Below are 24,839 nucleotides of genomic sequence, written 5' to 3'. Positions count from 1 at the left end.
CGAAAGGTGGCTATTTTCATATATAAGCCTCTAGGTCAGTTTGTGTCAGGGAAGACTACTAGGGCTGAATGTATAGAGAGCTGTGGCTACCTCTTTGATTTTCCTTAAAGACGGTTAGTTTTATTTTATTTGTCTAGTTTAATATTTAGTATTTTTATTCCTGTGTTTTATTTCAATTACCATGAGTAGTTAAATTTATAATTAGGGTTGAGAAGGAAACCTTGTTAAGGATTATCAGTAATATTTATGTGATTTAATTTTTTCCGCAATAGTTGTTCTTTAATGATTTAAATTGTTCTTATTTCATATCAATAGATTAAGATGAGATTCTAGATATAAGTTCAATCATGTTTTTCTCATGATTTAGGATTTGTCTTAATTAATTGAATGTTTGGTTTATTATTTCTTGATTTTAAAATTTGATATTTCTTGTGATTTGTTTGGCTACAAATACAATTAATGATTTGATTTTATACCTAGGAAGCGAAGAAGAGCATGCTTTAGATATTTAAATAGAAATTTTAATGATAATATTCTCCATGGTAGCAAGATTGATTTCTAGATTGTCATGTAGTGGTTGGGAAAAATTAATGATCGTAAATATATGTTGATTTGAATTAACAAGACGGATTCTAAAACTTTAATTCATTTCTCTAGATTGTTTACATCTCTTTACTGCTTTATATTATATCTTTGCTTAGTTTAATTATTTGCTTAATATATTTAATTGCAAACAACTAATTTATATTAAACTAGATTAGGATTAATTTGATTAAGATTTGATTAATTTTTCTAAGTTCATTCAAGTCCTTGTGGGTTGAACCTCATTCTTGTCAAATTATACTTCAGTATGGTTTGTTCACTTGTACACTTGCGAGTACTTTAAAATTTCATAACACTAAGTTAAAATACCTAAATTGGTGGTGACTTGTGATCAAAATGTATTAACAAAATCAAAATGTTGTAAGGGTGTGTTAATTAACCATGGACAATCAATTTCCCTAAGAACTTGAAGCTTTGGTTTTTGTAAATAAGTTACCCATACCATGGTTGTCAAAATCCCGATCTGGATCTTACGATCCTACGATTTTACGATCCCACCTACTCAAAACGATCTAAATCTTTCAGGGATTTTAGCGATCATTCAGGATTGGTAGAATCGTACGATTCTAATGATCCCAAATGACCTTTATTTTTTGTAATCTTTTTTAACTTGATAGAAGGCTTAGTTGGACCCAAATAAAAAATAAAATCCCAATAGACCAAATTTTTTTACTCTAATGTAGAGAGAGTGTCAGTTAGACTCAAATAAAAAACATTCCAATAGAGTGTCATATTTTAAGGCTTTTGACATCTTTAAATAATGCTTACAAATGAATGTGGTGATGTATGGTAATTATATCAATGAATGTATAATTTATATGATTATTTAACATACCAATGTGTATTTTTTGTTTTTTTCTCAAATAATGTAAGATCTTACGATCCACGATCCATAATCTCACCTACCTCGCACGATCCTACGTAGGATCTGATTTTGACAACCTTAGTTAGGTAGGATATGTGATAGTTGTTGGTTGTGAAAAAGATGAAGAACATGTGGTATTTTAGGTAGGATTAGGAATGGCCGTGGAGATATTCCCCCAACAATAGCTTTTAAACTGAAAGATAATATATTGTACATTTCTTTTCAATTTTTGCGAACTTCTCTTTATGGGCTGACTATTTACTAACCTTCATTTTGGTTGTGTAAAATGTCGTTGGAAATGTTTTAATATTTATTTTTCTAAAGATTTTTGCATTTTGTCCAAATCCTTTGATTTAGCACACCGGAGGCCTCGGAAAAATAGTGGAAAACCACATTTTAATATAAAATTCCCACTCTAACATTTTTGTAAATTCATTATATTTAAAGAAGTGTTATATCCCTAACATTTTCATAACAAATCATAAATGGTAAGTTGTTATCGATTTTAATTTAAATTCATAACTTAAATTAATTTTTTACCCACCCATGACAATGGAAAGGTTGTAATATTTATTTTTCTAAATATTCTTGGTTTTTGTCCAAATCCTTCGATTTTGAATATCGAAGGCATCGGGAGAATAGTGGAAAATCACATTTTAATATATATAAAACTCCCACTTTAATATTTTTGAAAATTTATTTTATTTAGAAAAGTGCTACATCCACAACATTTTCACAATACTTTTACAACAAATCATAGGTGGCAGATTGTTATTAGTTTCAATTTAAATTCACAACTTAAATTAATTTTATGCCAACTCGTAACAATGGAAAGGTTGTAATTTTTTTTTTTTTTCAAAATATTATTAGTTTTTGTTCAGATCCATTGATTTAGGCATCGGAAAAATAGTGGAAAACTACATTTTAATATAAAATTCCCACTTTAATATTTTTGTAAATCCATCTTATTTAAGAAAAATGTTACATTCACAATATTTTCACAACAATAAATACCATCAAGGTGCAATAGGAGATACCATTACTTGGGTCCACGTTTTAAACCTCCAACCCGCCAAATGCCAATATAAAATGACTAATTATTGGTTTGCAACAACCCCACGTGGAAATTAATTTATAAAAATTTTTATCTTTTCATAAGAAGACCCGTAGCTATATAATCAGGCTCTCGGCTGCTCCTTTGGACAGAATATCAGATGCCTAAAGGCTTAAGTCCCTTGCTGAGCTAAGGTAGCCTTCTAAAACAAAGATGTCTTATTCTCTCACCTTTGCTCATTCAATACATAATAGTATCACAACCCCTGTTCTCGCTACAAAAAACAACCACCATTGCTACTATAACTGCTATAGTACCAAAACTTCTCGGAGAACTAATAAGATTGTCAGTGGCCAAAACAAAGAAAAAGCAGAAGGGGGCCGTAGCAGTCTCTCTTCAGCTCTGACACTGTCCCACGAAAACCCTCAGGATGTGATAACAACCACAGATAGGGTGGTTGACAATGGTATAAAAACCACGTCTACCACCACTGCTATCATGCCTCTTCTTAAACCATCTGATGGTATTGGCATTGTTAGTTATCTTCGGGGCAAGAACTATCTTATCACAGGTGCAACTGGGTTTCTAGGCAAAGGTATTTACCTTTTTTTGCATTTTCATCTTTCTAATATAAGGCCTCTTTGTCGCTTTTTTAGAACCATGTTTTAAGTAGTTTTGTTTTTCTTAAATTGAAAATAAAAATAAAAACAAAAATAAAAACCATATATTAGTGTTCTCTGATAAATAGATTGCTTTCAATAGTTTCTTTTCTTAATAAAAGACTGAGAATAGTATAGGAAAATATTGTAAAAAGATGAAGACATGTGGATTATTTGATTTGGCCTAACGGCTTATGTTTGTAGAGAAAGCCTTAAGAAGTTGTTTTTTTACTATGATATAGTATTGATTACAAATAACCCTGGTAGGGTATATTTATAGATTAGGGCCAGCCTTAATTATGCTTAGTTACAGTATATTGGGTGACCTCTTAGGTCATTACATATAATCACATAATAAACTTAATATTTTTAACACTTAAAAATAAATCGTTTAAAAAATATGTAGATTTAATAGAAATTAATCTAAGCTATTTATACACTATATCAAAAAAAAAAAAAAGCACTAATGAAATTACAATTAGGATTATTTAATAATATTTATGATGAAGTATTGATTACAAAGAACCCTAGTAGGGTATATTTATAGATTAGGGTTAGCCTTAATTATGCTTAATTACAATATATTTTTATTTATTTATTTGCTTTCTTCTTAAACCCTCAAGCCTGGAAACTAAGTTAAAATACCTAAATTGGTGGTGACTTGTGATCAAAATGTATTAACAAAAACAAAATGTCGTAAGGGTGTATCGATCTGTTAATTAACCATTGACAATCAATTTCCCTACGAACTTGAAGCTTTGGTTTTTGTAAATAAGTCACCCATAATAGAAAATCATATTATTAAGTGAAGTTACAATAATGTTTATAATAAATTAAATTTATTAAAATTCTACTTAAGATTGATTATGTCATAAACATATTAAGTTGATTTACTTTTTCCAATTGTAAAAGAGATGTTAATAAAATCTAAATATAAAAACTGAATTAGTAATTTATCATCTCAAAATAAGTAGAATTAGAAATGTTCCTAAATAATAACAATAATAATAATAATTGTTCTACGCATTAACTTTCAATTCTAATTAGGGATGGGGAGTAAGGATTGCGTGCAAATTTTATTTATTTATTTTTTTTTTTTTGGTTTTTTGCACCACAATCATTTTATTCTTAAGCTACTCAAGGAAATTTTGACGGACTCCTGGTATTAGTTAGGATACCTAGATTGTTGAACTCTTAAATTGTGCCCACGGTCATTTTATTCTACCACATATCTAGCTTATTATGAATAAGTGAATTTCATGTGATACAACAATAGATCTTGTTAGTTTATCTAACATAGTAATTTGGGAATATATATTCAATGGTGCAGCTTTTATTGAGAAGATGTTACGTACAATACCAGATGTGGGGAAAATCTTTCTCTTGATTAAGGCAAAGGACAAAGAAGCTGCCATCCATAGACTGAAAACTGAAGTACGTTATAATATAAAGATTTTCCTTTTGTTGTGTGGGTTCATAGTCGACAGAATGAATAATAATGCTATGTAAAGATGCATGTTACTTTTTTGTTTCTTTATATTTTAAGCAAAAAAGAACTTCTGAATCTACGTTCATAGTCTCAGAGATTCAATTATTGTGATTATATTTTAGACTCAGAACTCTTCAAGTGCTTGGAACAAATGCATGGGGAATCCTTTGAGGCTTTCATGATGAGGAAGCTGGTCCCAGTAGCTGGGAATGTTTGTGAACCCAATCTGGGGATGGATCCTGATACAGCTAATGAAATAGCAAAAGAAGTTGATGTGATCATAAATTCAGCTGGCAATACAAATTTTGATGAAAGGTTTCTCTATTTTTTTTTTGTTTGAACGTGCATTTATTTAAAACAAGGTTGTTTTAGCCTCTGTTTTTTTTTTTTTTTCTTGGCTTGAAAATGAATCTTAAATATTATTTGTGTATACATATAGGTATGATGTTGCTCTTGACACAAACACAAGAGGACCTTCTCGGCTCTTAGGTTTTGCAAAGAAGTGCAAGAAACTTGGCCTTTTCTTGCATGTATCAACCGGTATGCGAATAAGTTGTTATAAAGCTTAATATCTATATTAACATTTTTTTAAACTGTTACTTTGTTACACAGCATATGTCAATGGGGAGAGACAAGGATTAATTATGGAGAAACCTTTCCACATGGGACAGACAATAGTAGGGGAAAGTGTCACCTCAGAAACCCCACCAATATCTATCCCAGTGCTGGATATTATAGCTGAAATAGAGTTGGCTTCAAATTTGAAGTTTTCTGTGCATAAAAATGAAGTTACTCAAAAGTTGAAAGAGGTAATGAACTGTGCTTAATTTAATGCTCAATTAGAGATGAAACAGTAATCGATCAAAGCCAATACCCAAGAAAATCAGCATTCTCTCTTTTTCAATGATTTTTTGACACCATTCTAATTAAGCTTAGGTTTTCATTGCTCAAGCTATTTTAATCCAAACATATAACTAGTAGTACTGTAACAGGGCAAAATTATTCGGATGGAAAAATACGTACGTGTTCACTAAGGCCATGGGAGAGATGCTAATAAATAGCATGAGAGAAGATATTCCAATAGTCATCACCCGCCCTACCATCATTGAGAGTACCTATAAAGATCCTTTTCCTGGATGGATACAAGGAAATAGGTGCTCCTTTTTAACCTTTAATTTGTGTGTGTATATATATATTTATATATAAAAGGTTAGATCAAGTTACACTTGTTATATGCCACCAAAAAAAAAAAATTATCAAATTTTTTTAGAAGAAATTTTTTATTATATTAATACTTGAAAATCATACTATTGAATTGCATATATATGTTTTTTGTGCTTTTTAAAGACTCAATAAATTTTATTTTAAGTAGGTGTTATTTAATATTTAATCCTTAAACTCATGTTTATATATAACTTTAAAATTAAAAATACCTAGAAGTTAAACATTAATTTATAGATGAGATAAATTGTGGGGCCGAGGAATTTGTGGTCCCGGCCCACTTTACATTAAGGGCCCAAGACCCAGGCCGAGGAGACCTATTGCCGAGGACGCATAATGAAAGCCCCAAAAAGGCCCAAGGATGTGGCCGAGGACGATCTCACGCTCAGCATCTCACAAGACACCTAAAGAAAAAGGACGAGTTTAATGCAGGGACAGGACAAGTGAAAAAAACTGCCAATACTATAATAAAGAGCTCTGCGTCTGACAAGCCATGCTCTTCACCATGCTATTCAACTTTTACGTCTACTCCCAACCACTTTAGGTATGGGCTCATAGGACAAGTCTCCATCCCAGAAAGTAAAACTTACACGTGGACATTGAAAGGGAAGTAACTGCTAGTATAAAAGAGAAGAAGAACTAAGGGAGAAGGGGATCCCCCCCAGAGGGAGAAGCCCTAAAAAATGGAGAATGAGAAGAACACTAAGCTCCTCGGACGGGGTCCGAGGACAAAAACCCTATAGGTCGCACTGAAGAAAGGTTTTGTCATTCACGTCAGGCCCACCTTCGTATGAGCTTCCATAAAAACCACGATTAGACCGCTGTCCAGTGACCAAGGTCAAGCCTTTCAAGCCCACACTCTACAAATTATATTGTTCGGGCCCTTTACATACGAGCCCAATGTTATTCTTGGATCGTGAATAATCGTGTCCCTACATAAATAATTTTTGATCTCTAGTTATTAATTATCTTGATATAAGGTGATAATATAATTTAATTGTGGATTTTCCAAAAACATATTAAATAGAGTTATTAAGTAGGGTAATATATTCTTCTCAAAAAATAAAGTTTATGTATAACTTAAATCCAAACCTATGTGTGCATGTGTGTGTGTGTCTCTATATATAAATTAGTCTCATCACATGCGTTTTGCACGTGCAATGATGCTTTGTTTTTTTTATAAAAATTTTGGATAATTTTTTTTTATATATTATTTTTTGAGAAAACTTTGATAAGTTTGTATTGATGACATAGATTAGTATGACAGTTTCCAAGTTTTTTCCTAGTTAAACGTAAGGTTTAAGAATATTTCTGAACCACATAAAAGTCCAATCAAAAGAAAAGAATTATCTTATATATATATATAGTACAGATATATATACACTTTATGAAGTTACTCATAATTTTTTTATTCTACATATGAAAAGCCTTTTATCAGTAGAATTTATAACTACATGTTTAATCTTTTTTTATTTTTTATATGTGAACAAATCAGAATGCTAGATCCAGTGATTATATCTTACGGTAAAGGCCAACTCTCAGGATTTGCTGCAGATCCGAAAGCAATCGTAGATGTGGTACATAGCTACATATTTACTTCCTCTCAATATTCATTTGACGTACCATACTTTTCTTAATTTTTACACTATGAGTTGAAAGCATGCATGGTTATTGGTTCCTATGGACATGGTCGTCAATGCATTCATAGCAGCCATTGCAAAGCATGGGATTGCTGCGAAACCAGGTTTAAATGTCTACAATATTGAGTCATCTACTGTAAACCCCATTGCGTATGAAGATGTACTCAAGTTTTGTTGTGATCGATCACTTTACTAGTTTTCCGTTGAAGGACTCAAAAGGGAAGAACATAAGGGTCACTGGATTCAAGTTTTTTAGCTCAATGGACAATTTTTCCTCTAACATATCGGATGAGATAGCTCAACGAATTGGACTAATGGATGCAAAAATTTCAGACTATCTTCAAAAGCAAGTTGGAAATGAAATGCAAGAAGAGAGCGGAGCTTATGGTTGACATGGCGAAGTTATATAAGCCATATGCGTTCTTTAGGGCACGATAGTATTTCTAACTTTGAAATCATCACACACAATTCTCTATGTTTCATTATTTCAGCATCTGAAAATCAGACCTTTGAAACTAGCTGGGAAAAGAAACCATAATAAAAATGAATTCCTCAGTTGAACAAAGCAAGGTAGTATGTTAATTAGCAGGGACGACATCAAAGAATTTGACTTAGGGTGACTAAGGGTCCGTTTGGATTGAACTTATTGTTACTGAAATTGAAAACGGAAAGTACTGTAACAAAATAATTTTTAAATGTGTGAATAGTATCGTAGGATTCATTTTTAATATTTTTTAGTACGTGAACAGTAATAAACAGTGCTGCTACAGTATTGCTATAGTTCTACTACAGTGCTTTATGTCCCCTGGAACGTGTGAAATGAGGCAAAAAAAAAAAAAAGTAAAACGCAAAACGCAGACTTGACTTTCAGCTGGATCCAAACCGGCACTAAGTAAGAAAAATACTAAAATTCAAAAATAAAACTAATATTTATTCAGTATTAAAAAAATGTAAATTAAAAAAAGGACATAAGTAACAATATCTTCATGCATTTCCATTCAATAATCTAGCATATATCAGATTAAAACTAGATATATTTTTAGATTCTGAAAATTATTTATGATTAATTTTGTGCTAATTAAATTTGAAAAAATTTCCATTTTGATGTACAAAATCAAAAAGTCTATTAGAATATCATATTTCAATTTGTCGCAAAACCTAGTTTTGATAATATTTATGATTGAAAATGTTTGTTACATATATAATAGAAATTAAAAGAATAAGTATAATTATAGTAATTCCATAAACAAATTGGTTAGTTATACTGAATAATGATGTCAAACAACATCATCCTCATAATTTTGAAGTTTCATTTTCAAAAATATTTTTTCATTATTTCTAAATTCGTGCATATAAAACTTGTTTATAACTATCAAACAAATATAATCTTCCAAACTCACGTACGATGAGTATTATACATCACTTTTTGTGTTTGCTAAAAAATCATTTATCTTATTTCACTCTTCTTAGATGATAACATTATTGCATTACTCCAGTTACTTGCTAATAATTTGTTAAGCTACGATCTTGTACGATTTGCTGCCAGATTTGACACTCGTAATACCCAGAAATTGATGGAAGACATGTCCTTGGAAGAGATGAGGAATTTTGAATTCAATGTACGAAGCATAAATTGGGAGCATTACGTTGTAGACATTCATATTCCAGGTGTAAAAAGGCATGTCATGAAGGAAAGACTAGTTATCAATGAATAAAGAACTGTATCAGAGAGAGAGAGAGAGAGAGGTGTTGAGTTGAGCCCTTTTCTATATGATATCTGTGTCTTCATGTTTATATATATTACCACTTGAATAATGTCCGCAGAGGACTATGTAACGTATATTGGAATAATTTCTCATGCTTATATTAAAATTGTACTACGTATTAGATGAAAGAGTACTTGAGGTGTAAAGATTTTTCAATTTAGTCACTCACTTTTGCAATATAATGCTTAATTTGTACGTTGCCAACACCTTGCTAGCCTTAGGCCCATATGACTTACGAGTTATGAAAGCTCACTTAGAAACACTTGTGAATGCTTTAATTCAAAATTTCCAAAGCAAGCTTATATTCAAACAATGTATATGTGGAATATGAAATAAAAGCAATATCCAAATATGCAAACTACTCTAAGTCATATTTTAATCACAACTCAGCAGTAATTAAAAGTAAAGAGTAAGGGATAGAGAGAAACAAACACAAGATAACACCGGCACGTGTTATCGAAGAGGAAACCAAAGAAATCGACGAAAAACCTCTCCGCCGCCCTCCAAGTGGTAAAATGATCTACTAGAAAATCAGTTGGGATATATGAATAGCCATAGACCCTCCAAACCTAATCTACCCGATACACCTAAGCCCTCCAAGCTTCTTGCTCTAATAGGGTTACGCCTAACTTTGTCTTCTCTAACTTACCGGATCTCGCAATTAGCCCATTGCATCAACCAATATGAATTGGTTCTTTCTCGAACTACTTCCTAAACACCAAGAACCTTCTCACCGCTATGAATTTGGTGAGGTAAGGATTTGACTTAAGATCCTCTCATGGTTATGACAATGGAGAGGGTGAGAATAGATGAATTTGGAGAATCAAATGTATAAGATTGTGGATGAATCAATCTTGTTGTTCTCTAGGGTTTATCTCTCAAAATTCTCTTTGGAAGCTCTCTACATTTCATGGGTATAAGGGTATTTATAATAGGGTATGAGAAAGAATGTGAAAAGTCAGTTTTCAGCAAAACAGGGTGCACAGCGCGAGTCACTCACGACTAGGATGAGTCGCGAGTTCCAGTCAACAGATAATAGAATGGTCAGATTGTACTTTTTGTCCTGTAGTGATCCAACTGTCCTGACCCTTTAACTTCTTGCATGCTTCACACGTGTGCCACATTTTGGCGAGTCACCACTCACGAGTCAGTCGCGAGATCTAGTTGCGAGTTGTCCCTTAATGCACACACTTGATCAATTCTTTACACTCTCTCACACACAATTCTTACATTATTCCCACCTGAATACAGGGTTTCTAAATACTGAATTACAAGCAAATTTGGCACGGAATAAAGCTAACACATAGTTGAATAAATTCAATTTTACAATCTCCCCCTTTGGCTATTCTATGACAAAACCTTAAAACAGACTCTAGATTTAAAAATGTGAGTTAGGAACAATTGCCAAAACTCACTCACACCTAATTCTAGATCTATGAAGCTCTTGAACCATACAAACAAGTTTCCTGAAAACAATATCACGAAATGGACTCATTAAGTTCATTGTAAGCGGAAACTTAGAATGCATATGGAGCAAACACAATACGATCAAGCAAGTATGAATATGACAAAGAAGCATAACTTGACCATACAAGAACCATCACTACAAATAGTGACTACAATGAATATTCATACGGTGAATGAACATCCGAACATGCAAGCAAATAAGCTCAATGCAAAGTATTATTTGCATGTCCAACACTCAACCGATGCAAGAACACTAAAGCAATTGCATCAAGGATACAAGATCCAACAAGGGCACAAATGTACTAAAGAAAATGCAAAACATTAACTAAAAGTACTAAGCTACATAAGCAAAGGTACATAAAAGCATAGTCTAAATAGTTAAAACATTCAAGTATCCATAACACAAAATATCCAAGCATTTTAAAACCAAAATACTAAAACTGATAGAATACTAAAATAAGGTGCTATGAAAACCATAAAAACTGTAAAAACCATAAGTGCTATGAAAACTATGAAAACCAATGCTAAGTTCTCCCCCTCAAGATAAGCCCCCCCTCAAGAACTACGCCAATGCTACTTCCCCTTTTTTACCGGAATGGCCAAAGGGTTAAGGCTAGTGAGTGAAGCTATCAAACTTGGCTGCCAACAAGTTAATTTGATCATGGATAGCTGCAAGGCTGTTGAAATGCTCAGTTGCTACATCCCTTAGACCATCAATCCTCTCAAGTATGATCTGAAAGGCATTGGGAGAAACTGATGAAGACGATGATGCTCTACTCCTACCTCAACCACTACAGGCTCTTCAGTTTATTCATCTCCAGGAAGTCGAACCCTACTTCTTAGGATTGTTTGAGAGTTGATGGAAGGAGATGAAGTCATTAGGCTTATGTGTTGTGGAGTCTCCACACCATTTTCATGAAGAATCCTCATTATAAGACTTGGGAGAACAAGCTTTGCCCTTGAGGTTGTCTTTGTAGCTTCGTCAATGATGTTATACAAGTGTGCACCAATATCAATGTAGATTTTCTCACAAAACTCCATGAGGAATATGGCTCTAGCATTGTTGATGGTGGTCAACTTCCTTACCGGATACAAGTTGAACATCATGATATAGGCGAGGCATCTCAAATCTAGAGGAAAGGAGGTTGTGTTGAGGCAACTTCCTTCCCTATAGCGACCAATACGGAGTTGTATCGATTCTAGAGAGACCATTCTGTCCTTGAACGGAATGAACCCTTCATGATCTTGTTCTTCAAGTCCAAGTATAGTATCAATGTCCCCCATGTCAAGAGTGAATGCATGACCTTTAACCCAGCAATCTATGTGATCTTCTTTGAGTGATGTATTTGCATAGAACTCTCTGATCGAAGGTGAGTTTATCTCAGCCCTATCCTTCAAAACAACTAGGAATGAATAAATCCCTAAGATCAGCAAGATTCATATATCTCTCCTGAATGATTGGAGTAGTTTCTAATTGATGGGGATATCGCTTATAGTGTTGAGGGGAGCAAAACAAGCTGTTGTCAAGGTGCTTTCTCTTGTCACCACGTTGAGCAGTGGTTTTTCGTGGAGCCATCTACAAAAACATAGCAGCAAATATCACAAAAACAAAGCACAATAGCCGGTAACAAACTTGATTAGTAACAAGCTAGTACCAAAACATAAACTACGAATTAAACCCTAAAAATTGAAATTTAAAGAGCAATTCAAAAAAAATTGACATGTGAAGATGTTAAACATCAAAGTATGATATAATCATGGCATTAGACATACAACATGTCAAAGATTGTGTGTGTGTGTGCATCATATGAAAAAGTATGCATATAAGGCATGAAAACATGCAAGGGGCAAAGTGTGAAACACATAATCATTAGTTGTTCCAAACATGGAAACATGATTATCCCCAAATTTTGTACTCATCGAAGTCCCAAATACACACAAAATTATCTAAATAGACATTTTATCAACAATGTTATGCACACCACAACACAAAACATAGTATAATGCATGAGCATGTAATAAAAACATGTAAAACAAGCATTATACCATCATTCTCAACAAAACCCATACATCAATTTCATTACAAACAACAAAAACCCATGTTCATCAACCATATCTCAATATCTTAACACAAACAACAAATCCATGAAATTTAATGCTTTAAACTTGAAATAAAGTGAAAAGGAGTGAAAATCCATACCTTTTCTTGGATTTGGAGTGAAGATTGAAGATAAAAATGGAGGTTTTGAGAGAGGGAGAGGCAAAGAAGACAGAGAAAAGCACGTGATGAGAGGGAAACTGAAAAGTTTTAAAAAACTGTTTGAGTTTCAACCCTATTTTTGCAAAATATGCGTTTTTTGCGACTCAACTAACTCGCGAGTGAAACACCAAAATCCCTTGAACCCAAATTTTGAAAAATTTCTCGAAGTCTTTTTCACGACTGGGACTTCCACTCGCCAGTGAGTCACGTATGCCTCTAGAGGAACTCGCGACTGGCGAATGAGTCGCCAAAAAGTCTAAAAACCCAGATTTTGAAAAATTTTCTAAGTGTTTTTCGCGACTTGAACTCTTACTCACCAGTGAGTTGCAAACCATTTTGGGTAAACTCATAACTGAAACCTTGAAAACTCGTGACTCGCAAGCGAGTCACCAAAAGGCAGAGTTGAAAATTTTTGGATGTTTTTGAAAATTTTCAAAACAAAACACTTTCCAAAAACAACTAAAAATACTCAAAAATCTTTTTGGGTTTGATTAACACATGCTTGAGTATGTACATCACATTTAATCAAGTATAATCACACAAATGAATAAGACATTCATTGAACATAGACATGTGTGATGTGGATGAGTATCAAATATGAGAAAGCCTTTAGTCTAATATGAAACTTCAATGATCAATTCAATCAAGTCATTCACAATTAGTTCTAAGTAGAGTGACCAATCTCAATTGTAGAAATGAACATATATGAACTCCCACATGAACTTGATTACATATCTTTGAAACTTTTCATTTGGCTTCTTAGATTCCACTTCGGTATGCTTACTAAGCTCTTCCACTAGATTACTTAAATCATCCGAAGAGTTTATAGGTGCAATGATCATGAAAGTGGAGTAGTTTCCTTCCCTATCACAGCTTTCTTCAGAGTCGGAGTTTGAGCTATCCAAATCACTAAGGGTTGTAGCAAGAACTTTACCCTTTGCCTTCAAATAGGTGGGGTATTCTTTCTTCACATGACTATGCCCGTTGCACTCATAACAAGTGACTACTTGAGAAGGAGAGTCTTTGGAGTCCTTCCTTTTGAAGTCCTTGTCTTTCTTGAAATTGGAGAATTTTCCTTTCTCAAAGGACTTCCCATCCTTTTTGAACTTCAAGAACTTGAGAAAGTTCTTTGCAAGGAATGCCACCTCTTTTTCAACTTCGTCCTCATCCGAGGAATCTTAAGCTTCAATTCTCTCATTGACCATCTTAAGAGCAAGGGATTTGCTCTTCCTTTGAGATGGTAGAGACAGCTCATATGTTTGAAGAGAGTTTTTAAGTTCTTGAACCTTTATCTCATCAAGATCCTTGCTCTCCTCAATGGCGTCACCTTGGCTCGGAAGCTCTCTAGCAATGATCTAAGAATCTTTCTTACTACTTTGGAGTCTTCCGTCTTCTCACCCAAGTTGAATTTCCCGATTACCACTTCATTCAACTTTCCATAGAATGAGTCGAATGATTCATCTTCGCTCATCTTCAACTCTTCAAATCGAGTGGTAAACATTTGAAACTTGGTATCCTTCACCTTCTTGGTGCCTTCGTAGGTAGTCTTCAAAATTTGCCATGCCTCCTTGGCAATCGACACATAAAATAAAATTCATTTTTACCAATTTTATAGTAAAATTCTTAAAAAGTTTCATTTTCAATACAAATTATCAAATTGTAAAAAAAATCTTTCAATTGAACTAATGAAATTTTTAAAAACATGAATGATCTAAAACTTGGAAGAATAAGTTAAGCTCCGAACATATTTGAAGCTATCTTGCTCTAACCCATTATGTAGCAACACAAGAGATATTTCATGTGTAGTTTTAGTGACAATATTTTTTTAATGAGTCAGTAACTTGTTAATCGCCACATAATGGGTTGAAAAAGATAGATTCAAACATGTTTGATGCCAAACTTTATCAAATATTTAACAGATATAAGAGCACATTTTACAATCAAAAATAGAATTGCAAAAAATAAAAATATATCTCTGTTAGGTTCTAAAGATTTAGGTTTAAATATTTACAATCATATTTTTATTGTGTTGGCAAACTGAGAACAAAACATGTCTAGTCTAGGTGTTAGACAATGCTTAGAAGTGTTTGTTTCAAGATTCAAGTCCAGCTGACTGCAGAAAGAGGAAGTATGGTTCTACCTTGCTCGACCAATCGAGAATTAGGCTCAACCAATTGAAAATTGCAGGTCCAGTTTTTTTGCACAATTTTTAAACTGGCCTAAGCTCGCGAAAATGTTTAGAGTTTCATCTAAACTGCTCCACATATAAAAGGGAAACCCTAGCCGCGTTTTGAAGACTTTTGGAAGACTTGTGTGTTACTTTTAGTGAGATTTGAGAGGTTTTGTACCTTCTAACTATACAAGAATCTATCGGAACAAGAACTACAATCAAGTGTTGGTAGAACATAGTTGCTGCATCAAGATAATTACTAATGGTGATTTAAAACCTTTGAGTGGGATCTCAAAGTCACAAGCAAAGCAGCTTGTGTTGCTGTAAATCCAAGAAGAGAAGGAGTCCGTAGATTCAAAACTTGCATGTGGTTATGTCAGTAAATTACTACATGAGGTAGCAACAGATTTAGGGTTAAATCTAACTGTAAAAACTTCAATTCTCTTATAGTAGATTTACTTTACCTTGAAGATAGTTAGGTCAAATCTTCTCCAAATTTTTACCTTGAAATGATTCATTTCATCAGTTTTCCTAGGTCATCATATCGTGGTGTTATTTATTTTCTGCTGCTTTGCATGATATGATTTACTTGTGTTTAACCCAGATCTGAATAATTAATCTAAGTAATCACTTGGTTAATATATTAGGTTAAATAATTTGGTTTAAGGGGTCTAAACGAACAAACAAATGGTATCAGAGTGGGTTAGCTCTTGTTTATAGGTTTCTTAACCTAGAGTTGATCCTTGACCCCTGTTGTCATGGAGCATGGTCACTCTTTTGTGATCCCCACACACTTTGATGGGAATAACTATACTTACTGGAAGGTTAGGATGAAATCCTTCTTGAAATCTATTGATGAGAGAGTATGACTGTCTGTTGAAAACGGTTGGGAAAGACCAACCACTGCTATTGGGGAATGGACTACTGCCTAAAAGGAAGTAGCAAGCTTTAACAATAAGGCTATGAATGCGATATTCTATGCTATTTCCATGGAAGAATTTAAGAGGATCTCAAATGTGGAGATTGCTCACATTGCTTGGAACATCTTACAAACAGTGCATGAAGGCATTAAGGCAATAAAAATCAATAAATTACAGCAATTAACTTCTAGATTTGAAAGTATTAGGTTGTCTGATGATGAATCTTTTGATAAATTCTATGCTAAGTTGAATGATATTTCAATTCTGCTTTTAATTTTAGTGAATTTTATGATCAACCTAAAATTGTTAGGAAAATTCTTAGATCATTAACTGAGGATTTTAGACCTAAAGCGACTGCCATAACTGAAAGTAAAAATGTTGACTTTATTCTTGTAAATGAACTAGTAGGATCTCTTCAGTCCTATGAATCTGACTTACCAAAATCTAATAAATCCAAATCTATCGCTTTAAAATCTATTGATGATTGTAGATTTGATGATGAACTCTCTTCTATTGAGATTGCTTATCTTGTTAAGAACTTTAGAAATTTTCTGAGAAATAATAATAGGAGGGCAAGAAATAGAAACAATGTTGATACTAAGAATGTTAAGAAGAATGACACTGCCAAAAACAACAATTCTGAAAAATCAAAAGATAAAGTAGGTCAATCTTCTAATAGTTTTTTAGGACAACAATGTTATGGTTGTTAGGGTTATGGTCATCTAAAATTTGAGTGTCTAACATTTTTGAGATCCAAAGGTAAAGCTATGGCTGTTACTCTAAGTGATGATGAAGTTTCTGATCATGAATCTGAAAGTCATCAAGAAGGAAACTCCATGGCTTTCACTGCTACTGCTATAGTAAGTGAAATTGAGAATGCTAATAAGAACCCTTCTTATGGGGAACTCTCTGAGAATGCTGATTTGCAAGAGGCTTATAACAAGCTATGCAAGATTGCAGCTAAAGATGCTATGAGTGTTGAATTAGGGTTGAAAAAAATGAACACTTTTGAACAAGAAAAGAAGAATTTGCTGGTATAGCTGTTTGATGCTAATGAACTCTTGAACTCTGTTAAGATTGAGAACATGTCTTTACTTGAAAAGGTTAAAAGTTTAGAATTAGAATTATATATTGCTAGAGAACAAATAGTAGAACTTTTACTTCTAAATTAGATGATATGTTACGTGTTCAAAAGTTTGTTTCTAATAAGACAGATTTAGGGTTTGTTGACAGTAGATCTACTACTATGGTGAATCCTCCTAAGTTTGTACTTGCTACATCATCTTTTGTTGTTCATCCAACTCTTTCTGAAGTTAAGGTAAATAATGAAGGAGTTTCAACTTCTAGAAGAACTAGGGTAGATCTGAGTGAGTCTAAACCTAAGAATCCCAATCAATCTGGGAGCAAGAAAAACCACAAACCCTAGTGGTTTTGTCACTTTTGTGGTGGAGCTGGGCATACTAGACCAAATTGCTTTAAGTTGCAAGTTTTAAAGCAAGCTTCTAAACAAAAAGTGCTAGTGCCAAAAGCACAAGATCCTGTGGTACTTATTCATGAGTTGGTAAAGGTTCTTAACCTTTATACCAATACTGGAGCGGAAATTAGGGTAAATTCTAATAGAAATCCCAACTCCAAGTTTCCATCGAAAAAAGTCTGGATGCAAAAGACTTAGCCTCAGTGAGTCTGTCTTACATGGTCCTTATGTTAATTCTTTCTATCTCTTATGACCGAAATTGTTTTTCTTTAGGTTTGCATTTGCATAACATCCATACATTGCATTCTAGGGTTGTTTTTTGTTGTTTTTCATTTTAAAAAAAAATCAGGAAAAAAAAAGGGTTTTTGTATTATATAATTGAGGTTGGCCTATGAAATTTACCTTTCATGACTGTGTACCTTGTTTAGCTTTGATGAGTTTTATTTTTCTGCACTTTGTTAGTTTGTGCTATGTAATACTTATGTTGTGTGAGTTGTTTATGGTTTGTAATCACATGCTCTTGATTTTAAAGTCACATTCTTTTCATTGTAAGGACTAAAAATCATAGGAGAAATGTATAAATAACCATCTCACCATTATTACTCGCCAATCATGAACACATGTACATTAGTTAAAAGAAGCAAAAAGCAAAATGAAAAACAAAAAGAAAAAGCTAAATAAATAAATTGCATGGTTGCAACCGTGTTTTCTAGGAGATGTGAGAGTTATATGATGTAACTCTTTAGGTAATAGTCACTTTCAAATCTATGTGATGAATAATGTAGAAATTGTGCTTATTTTCTACCTATATATCACATTGTAAGTATCTCATACATTTACTAGTTGCACACACCACAAGCAAAACTTTGTTAAGTTTGATACATGTAATTGTGTGTTAAGTTTTGTGACCTTTCAAAAATTAAACTTCTTGATGTGTTTAATGCATTTTAGGGAGTGAGAAAAGAAAATTAAGATTGAAGAAATTTCATAAAGGTTGAATTTTTCTTAGAAAAGTTTGGTTTTGAAAATCATTTGATGTCATGAACATACATGTCATATCATAAAAACTGTTTTTCAAATGAATACTTCATCATAGTAAAAATACAACTTCTCAAAGCTTTCTTTAGAAACATAAGCCGTTAGGCTGAATCCAGGGGCGGAGGAAAGGGGGGGGGCGAGAGGGGGCAGGTGCACCCCTTGAACTTTCAATTTTTTTTTACTGACATGCGATAATAATAATGCATTGAACTGAAATGTGTTATTTGCCCCCTTTACACAAAAGACAAAAAAAACTTTTCTATTTATTGGGAACAACCTACAGCTAGCTACATGGTTCAGAACTCAACAGTAACTCTAAAATTACTGTAACTTTAATATAAAACTATTGATCCCACCTAGTAATGATTAAAAGAAAAAAAATTCTGCTAATGCTATATGCCTATACAAAATAGGAATCACGGCAGCCTAATACTAATAGAACTCTGTGAAAAAAAAATATATATATATATATATATATATATTTATATTTATATAATACTGTATAAAGCTCGCCTCCCCTTAATATTAAAAAAAAAAAAAAAAGACTCTTGGTATTCTTTTAAAATTAAGTAAGAGGAGGTAATTAACTTTTTCATAGTTCGTTATTTTGTTAATATAGTAAGGGTAAATTTGATAATTCATTTGGTTCAGTACTTCTAAGTTCTGCTCTTCCTCAAAATCTCTCCAATTTTGGAGAATTAAAAATGAGGAGTTAGAAGTAATTAGAACCCTTCCAAATCTCTCCCCCTCTTAAAAAAATCCAAATAAGGTAATTTAACTTACTCTCTCTCTCTTTAATTTACTTCCCTTCCCTAAACTCCCCCTCCATCCAAACAAGCTATTAGAGTTTCTGTTGCATTTTTAAAAGCATTCAAGCTAAGTTTTTAAAACCATTTAAGTCATTGAGTCACGTTTAAATATTCACAGATATATTGCGTACTTTAAATATTCATGTTTAAATTTTTTTTAGATTAGTTTTTTACTTTCAATCTTATCTTTTAATCTTGCCCCCCTAAACTACATTCCTGGCTCCGCCACTGGCTGAATCACGTAATTTTCATGCCCTCCTCTGTTTACAATATTTTCTTATACCATTCTCAGTCTTTTATTAAGAAAAGAAACTATTGAAAGCAATCTATTTTCGGAGAACACTAAAATGTGGTTTATATTTTTATTTTCAATTTAAGAAAAACAAAACTATTGAAAACATGGTTCTAAAAAAGCGACAAAGAGGCCTTATGTTTTTAAGAAATATGAAAATGCAAAAGAAAGTAAATACCTTTGCCTAGAAACCCAGTTGCACCTGTGATAAGATAGTTCTTGCCCTGAAGATAACTAACAATGCCAATACCATCAGATGGTTTCAGAAGAGGCATGATAGCAGCGGTGGTAGATGTTGTTTTTATACCATTGTCAACCACCATATCTGTGGATGTTATCACATCCTGAGGATTTTTGTGGGACAGCGTCAGAGCTGAAGAGAGACTGCTATGGCCCCCTTCTGCGTATTCTTTGTTTTGGCAACTGACCATCTTGTTAGTTCTCCGAGAAGTTTTGGTACTCTAGCAGTTATAGTAGCAATGGTGGTTGTTTTTTGTAGCGAGAACAGGGGTTGTGATACTATTATATATCTACGTATCTTCTTATGAAAAGATAAATATTTATAAATTGATTTCCACGTGGGGTTGTTGCAAACCAATGATTGGTCATTTTATATTGGCATTTGGCGGCTTGGAGGTATAAAATGTGTACGCAAGTAATGGTATGTCATATTGCATGTTGGTGGTACTTTTGAGCTTACTAACCTGTATCTTAGAGCTTGAGACGATGATTATATAAGCGAATCCTCTTTTTTTGGTTCCTAAAAAAAAAGTCACTATATATTTATTTCAATCAAGATATATGTCATGAATAACTTTTTGTCAATATTACATAACTAATCACCATGTGATTCACTGTAAGACTTTCCCAAAATGTTAGCATGACCAAATTCAAGGATTCCATGCCACAAATCCAATTCTTAATCTTAATATCGTATTTTGTTTGGCCTCAATTTCCATTGCCAAAATACCAATTTACGCCCTAAAAAGTCAAAATTTGCATTTTTTAGAACATGAAAAAAGAAAAAGAGAAATTACATTAAATAATTTTATTTGTCCTAATCGGATGTTGGATAAATCATTTTGATGGCCCAAGAGTTTAAAATCTCAAAATTGCCATTTTTTTGCTAAGTTTGACCAACCCTAAACAAGATTAATCAAAATTTGACCAAAAATCTGACCATTTAATTGTGATGAATTTTTGCCCATCCTAAATATCGTGAATTTCCCTTTAAAAACATAGTTCACTAGCCCAGATTGGAGTTGAAATGGGAGAGATATCACAAAAAAATAAAAAGCCTTAACTTTTTTGTGACGTGATTATAATTTAATTTCGATGAAATTACAATCAACGACTACTAGCTGGTTCAAGTGAGAAGTCATTGGAAAGGTTACGTGACGAACTTTGATTTTACATGCTTGGATGGCCAAAAATCTCTCCAACAACATTTTCACAACAAATCTTAAGTGGTAGGCTATTATTGTTGTTATGGATGGGTAAAAAAGTAATTTAAGTTGTAAATTTAAATTAAAACCAATAACAACTTACCACCTATGATATATTGTGAAAGTATTGTGAAAATATTGTGGATGTAGCATTTCTCTAAATAAAATTGATTTACAAAAATATTAAAGAGGGAGTTAAAACTTCTCTCTCCTTGACTCCTCTTAGTTTTGGAAAGTAGAAGCTTTTAACTTGTGTTTGTCTTCAAGCACAAGATTCAAACCTCTCTGATCTTTTCATGATCTTAGTAGGGGATTTTTTATCTATCTTATATCTTTATCACCCATTCGGTTTTTCTTCACCTTTCATAAACTCTCCTTTCCCTATTCTCCTTGTCTTTCTTTTCCAATTTTAAATATCAAAATGGATTCATCTATGGAGGAATTATGGAGGAAATTTAGTCTCTCTGAGGAGGAAAAAGGTGTTTTATCTGTTGATTACCAAGATGTAGAGCGATCAAAGGAGCATGCCCAATTTGGCCTTTTGTTTCGGTTGCAGACCAACAAAGAGTTCAATAAGGAGGCTTTCAAATCCACTTTTCAACAATTGTGGAAAGGATCTCAACATGTAACTATCAAAGAAGTGAGGAACAACTTATTCCTGGCTATTTTTGTCACGGAGAAGCACATGATGGATATTTTGGACAGAAGCCCGTGGTCTTTTGATAAGAGACTGGTGTTATTAAAGCGATTTGAAGGTGACCTTAGTCCAGGTAATGTTAAATTTCAATGGTCCCCTTTTTGGATTAGAGTGTTCAATATCCCTATTAAAAGTATGAATACGATGGTTGGTAATCACATTGTAAAGGAGATTGGCACCCCACTCTTGATTGATGCTCCAAATAGTGGATTAGCTTGGGGTCTATTCCTATGCATGAGGGTGGATATTGACATTACTAAACCTCTCATTAGAGAGAAGATGGTTCATATTGAAGATTTGGAAGAAGGGTGGGTCTATTTTAAGTATGAGAGACTTCCTATCTTTTGTTACCGTTGTGGAATTTTAGGTCATCAAGAGCGGGAATGCCCCAAGCACCAGGAGAGGATGTATTTCGGCTGATGAGGAGGATTTGCAATATGGGCCTTGGCTTCGTGTAGCAGGCCCAAAAGCTGTTAAGCGTAAAACCTCATTTAGCCAACCCAATACCGATGAAGCTAGTGATGAAGAAAACCTGGAAACAAAGGGCAACGACGGCGGCAGAGATCAATCTACAAGCTATATTCAGGTGCTGAACTTACCGCCGGTCAGAACCGTCAATCCTCAAGAAGCTATTGCCGAGCTGGATGCTCTTCCCAGATTTTCGGAAAACCAGATATCTTCGGAATCACAACATCAAATTTTAAATTTGAAACCTGGTAGTGCTGCTGTCCCTGTCTCTTTTTCAAATTCAAAACCCGCGTTGATAGAGATCCAACCTTCACAAGATTCGGAAATCAGCAGCTGTTGACAGATAATACACCAAACGGTGGTCCAACTGTGAGTAAGGGAAGTACGCTAGCAAATGTGGCTAATGAGAATTCAAATGAAGGAAGATTAATGTCAGATACGGAGATGGAGTGTACTTTCAATTTTGATGAGGATATACAGGGCAAAAAAGAATTGTCTTTGAGATCATGGAAGCGTATTCTACGTAGTTCCAAGTCTCAGACTTCTTTTGCAAAATTTGTCTAAGTTTCAACCCTCGGGTAAACGTTCTTCATCTTTCCTCACTATCCTTGGATCCTTCACATACTAAAAAACAAGCTCTCGGCTCAGACAGTTTTAGTGTCTCTCATAAAGCTGTTGGGGGTAATTCTTCACCCCATTCGCCACCTTGAAGATTCTTAGCATTAACTGCCATGGGTTTGGGATCCTAAAAGCAGTGACAGATTTCGTTGTTTAGGCATAGAAGAAGGTCCCCAGTTCCCACCCCAAAAAAAAAAAAAAAAAAAATTTCTACATCACACTGGATACTTTAGTAAATCAAGAGGTGTCGTTTGGCGCTTTACTGGTTCTATGGTCATCCGAATACTTGGAAGAATGGATTTGTTCTCTGACGGTAATTTGGATTTTTGTGCAATAGTTTAGATTTATTTCTTTCTTTTATTTTTTATTTTTTAGAATTTCTTTACGACGTAATAATTGTGTTGTTCTAGCATTGGCTAATATTGCTAAAGAGAATGAGGAGATTATTATTTGGTTAAAATAATGTTCCTCTTTCTCTTCCCTATTGTATAAAGTAATTTTATATTAATAAAGTCTACTATCGTTTCTTCTCAAAAAAAAAAAAAAAAAGGAAGTTTTATATTAAAATGTGGTTTTCCACTATTTTTTTCCGATACCTTGTGCATACTAAATCAATGGATTTGGACAAAAACCAAAAATATTTAGAAAAATAAAACATTACAACCTTTCCATTGTTATGAGTGGGAAAAAAATTAATTTAAATTATAAATTCAAATTAAATCTAATAACAATTTACCATTTATAATTTATTATGAAAATATTGTGGATGTAAAACTTTTCTAAACATAATAAATTTACAAAAATATTAAAAGGGATATTTTATATTAAAAGGTGGTTTTCCATTATTTTCCCATGCCTCCGGCATGCTAGATCGAAGGATTGGGACAAAAAGCAAAAATCTTTAGAATAGATACCCCGCCAGTAGGCCTAGAGGTATAGGGGGCTGAGGCTACTTGCCCCCACCTTCTCTCTTCAAGGAGCTTATTACCCTAGAATTTTTTTTTTTTTTTTTTTTCTAGGTTAGGGTAGTCTAGCTTACTACCCTAGCTATCCATTTTTCTTTATTTTCCTGGTAAATACATTATGGATCTATGTACTTCATTTACATTATTGTTCTTTTATTTTCTCTCTTCACTTTTATGCAATTTAATAACTTTTTGTTTACATTCTTGAAATTTAAATGTAAGTTATCTATATTATAATTTAAGGGGACTTTTTCTATTTGAGATCCTATTTTTTGGTTCAAAAATGCTCATATACTCCTATGTTTAAGTAGAAACAAAATTAAAGGACAATCAGGTAAAAATAAAACTTTAACTCCCACTAAAACATTATCTAAAAAATAAAGTTACTCTTCTGTTAATTTTTAAATTACTTTATCAACTTATAAGTTAAATTCTCAAAATAAAAACACAAGTTTTTTTTTTCCCTACAAAATAAAGAGTCCAAATAAACGTGTTACTTTTATGCTCTTTAAATACTTGTCAATTACAATGTCTTTGTACTATAAATACTTGTGATCATTTACTTTATTGTCATTTATATACAAGTCATTTACATTTATGCAATAGAGGTTGGATTTTTCCTCATACTTATCGGTATACTATGTGTGAAGGTATATGCCTTCTTTTACACATACGTATACTAAATGCCATGGATTTAAAGGAAATCATCTTTGCATCTTGCTTATTCTCTGCATCTTTAATCAACGTGCTGAGTGTAGCGTTATTGAAGATAGATCTGAATCTATTCTTAAATAAAAAATAAATAAAAACGCTCTTTCAAAATATTGTAATTTAATCTTGAAAACAATTTTCTAAAGTACATAAAAAAAAATCCTCTCTTAAAATAAAATTAGTCTATCTTTTCCCATCGAAATCCCAT

The 24,839-nt window shown here is 33.1% G+C and overlaps 2 protein-coding genes across 2 annotated transcripts; both read left to right on the top strand.

The window, feature by feature from the left end:
- The first annotated feature begins 2,684 nt into the window (after positions 1–2,684).
- Positions 2,685–4,690, top strand: LOC126722833 (uncharacterized). The gene is made up of 2 exons (XM_050425974.1): positions 2,685–3,117; positions 4,512–4,690. The coding sequence occupies exons 1-2, from the start codon at positions 2,736–2,738 to the stop codon at positions 4,688–4,690; spliced, it is 561 nt and encodes a 186-aa protein (XP_050281931.1). The 5' UTR covers positions 2,685–2,735.
- Positions 4,647–9,246, top strand: LOC126722832 (fatty acyl-CoA reductase 2, chloroplastic-like). Its single transcript, XM_050425973.1, has 7 exons — positions 4,647–4,985; positions 5,110–5,210; positions 5,283–5,479; positions 5,652–5,824; positions 7,387–7,468; positions 7,551–7,691; positions 9,028–9,246. The coding sequence occupies exons 1-7, from the start codon at positions 4,822–4,824 to the stop codon at positions 9,244–9,246; spliced, it is 1,077 nt and encodes a 358-aa protein (XP_050281930.1). The 5' UTR covers positions 4,647–4,821.
- Positions 9,247–24,839: the final 15,593 nt, after the last annotated feature.

This window comes from Quercus robur, chromosome 4 (genome assembly GCF_932294415.1).
Source record: "Quercus robur chromosome 4, dhQueRobu3.1, whole genome shotgun sequence".
NCBI lineage: Eukaryota > Viridiplantae > Streptophyta > Magnoliopsida > Fagales > Fagaceae > Quercus > Quercus robur.
This window is presented reverse-complemented; position numbering and strand designations above follow the sequence as displayed.